Raw genomic sequence first — 1,364 nt, 5'->3', positions numbered from 1 at the left:
TCTAATATTTTTATACCTGATGTTGCTAGCCTCCGCATACAACAAATTAGTAACTTGGAAAATTGGGCGTATCAACGATAACAGAACAAAAAAGAAATATTTCTTATAACAGTTTTTCGATAAACTAAATTATATGGAGTATCCGGATAGATTGAATATCATACTCTCGTATCATTCTGGTAGAAGATGCATAGAAAGCCTGATGCATGATGTTGAGGATATATTTATGGAGTACACATACAGATATGAAGCTTTATGAGCTTACGGTAAAATGAAACGGAGTGTACTGACCCATGAATTCATAGCTTGGTTTAAAGAAGTAGTTTGGGCTCATTTAGTGAAGTTTGTTCTTCATTTTAGCCATCTCCACGTCAATACTGGTTTCGCGTACTGTAATATGAATACTTGATTAACATTTCTCACAGCAGAAAAAAATGCAAAACTGATGGTTGAGTTCGTCGACGATCCCACCAGTTTCGTAGGGTGGGCTTGGATTTCGGGTATTCCCATTCTAACGGATCTGAACTATTGACGGGTGTTATGGTGCGGGTACGCGCTGCATCGCGTTCATGTTGAGTCTGGATCCTCGCGCGCTTTTCAGTCTCAGCTTCATGTCGATGTTGATTGTCACGAATCTGTTTTCCTTCCTGAAGTCGCTGCTTGTCAGCTCCAAAAGCTTTTCAGCTTTCCGTGTAGATGCATTGGTATTCGATGATTTGAGCGTGTTGAACATGCTCTTCCTCTCTTCTTCCGATCTGCACATTTTTTTTCATGATTCTTTGTTCATGTTGGGGGGACGTAAGGTCGACCTTCTTCCTGGTTATGGATACTTGACTTGTAGGACTTCCAGAGTGAGCTACGTGGAAGATATTTAGTCGCGTCGTTGTGGAAAATACATTGTAACATCCAGTACTGGCGGCAGGCGTGCCGATACTGTAGCATGCTGATTTTTAGTGGAAATGCTGGAACTTCCAGGCTGGAAGACGACGCTGACGGGAGGCAGATGGATCACTGAGTAAGGTTTCAAATCGTGATGAGGTACCTCTCTGTGATCTTACAGCAGAAGTCTGCTGGTCAACAGTGGCTGAAGTCGTGATTAACGAGTCATCGTTGATGTACACGTCTTCAGAAGATGAGCTCGGAGAATTGTTATCCTTGAATATTGGGTACAAAACTTACATTTCTCGTTTTCGACTGCTTGAGTCACAGCAGGGGGTTCAGCAGTAGTAGTGTTGATATTTTAACTTGCTGGTGTATTTGCAGTAACAACAGCATTGTGCTGCTATCGATCATCACATTTGTGTTCCGCTCGCTGCCACGCAACGAAACTGTGCGCCACGCAGTGGAGTATCAGCGATATAATT

The 1,364-nt window shown here is 42.5% G+C and overlaps 1 protein-coding gene across 1 annotated transcript; it reads right to left on the bottom strand.

Annotated features, from left to right (window-relative positions):
• Window positions 1-538: 538 nt before the first annotated feature.
• Window positions 539-733, bottom strand: PPTG_24551 (hypothetical protein; the record flags this gene model as incomplete). Its single annotated transcript, XM_008917691.1, has 1 exon — window positions 539-733. The coding sequence occupies one exon, from the start codon at window positions 731-733 to the stop codon at window positions 539-541; it is 195 nt and encodes a 64-aa protein (XP_008915939.1).
• Window positions 734-1,364: the final 631 nt, after the last annotated feature.

The sequence above is a fragment of the Phytophthora parasitica genome (genome assembly GCF_000247585.1).
Source record: "Phytophthora parasitica INRA-310 unplaced genomic scaffold supercont2.112, whole genome shotgun sequence".
NCBI classification, from domain to species: Eukaryota; Oomycota; class Peronosporomycetes; order Peronosporales; family Peronosporaceae; genus Phytophthora; species Phytophthora nicotianae.
The sequence above is the reverse complement of the archived record's forward strand: the minus strand, read 5'-3'. Positions and strand labels throughout refer to the sequence as shown.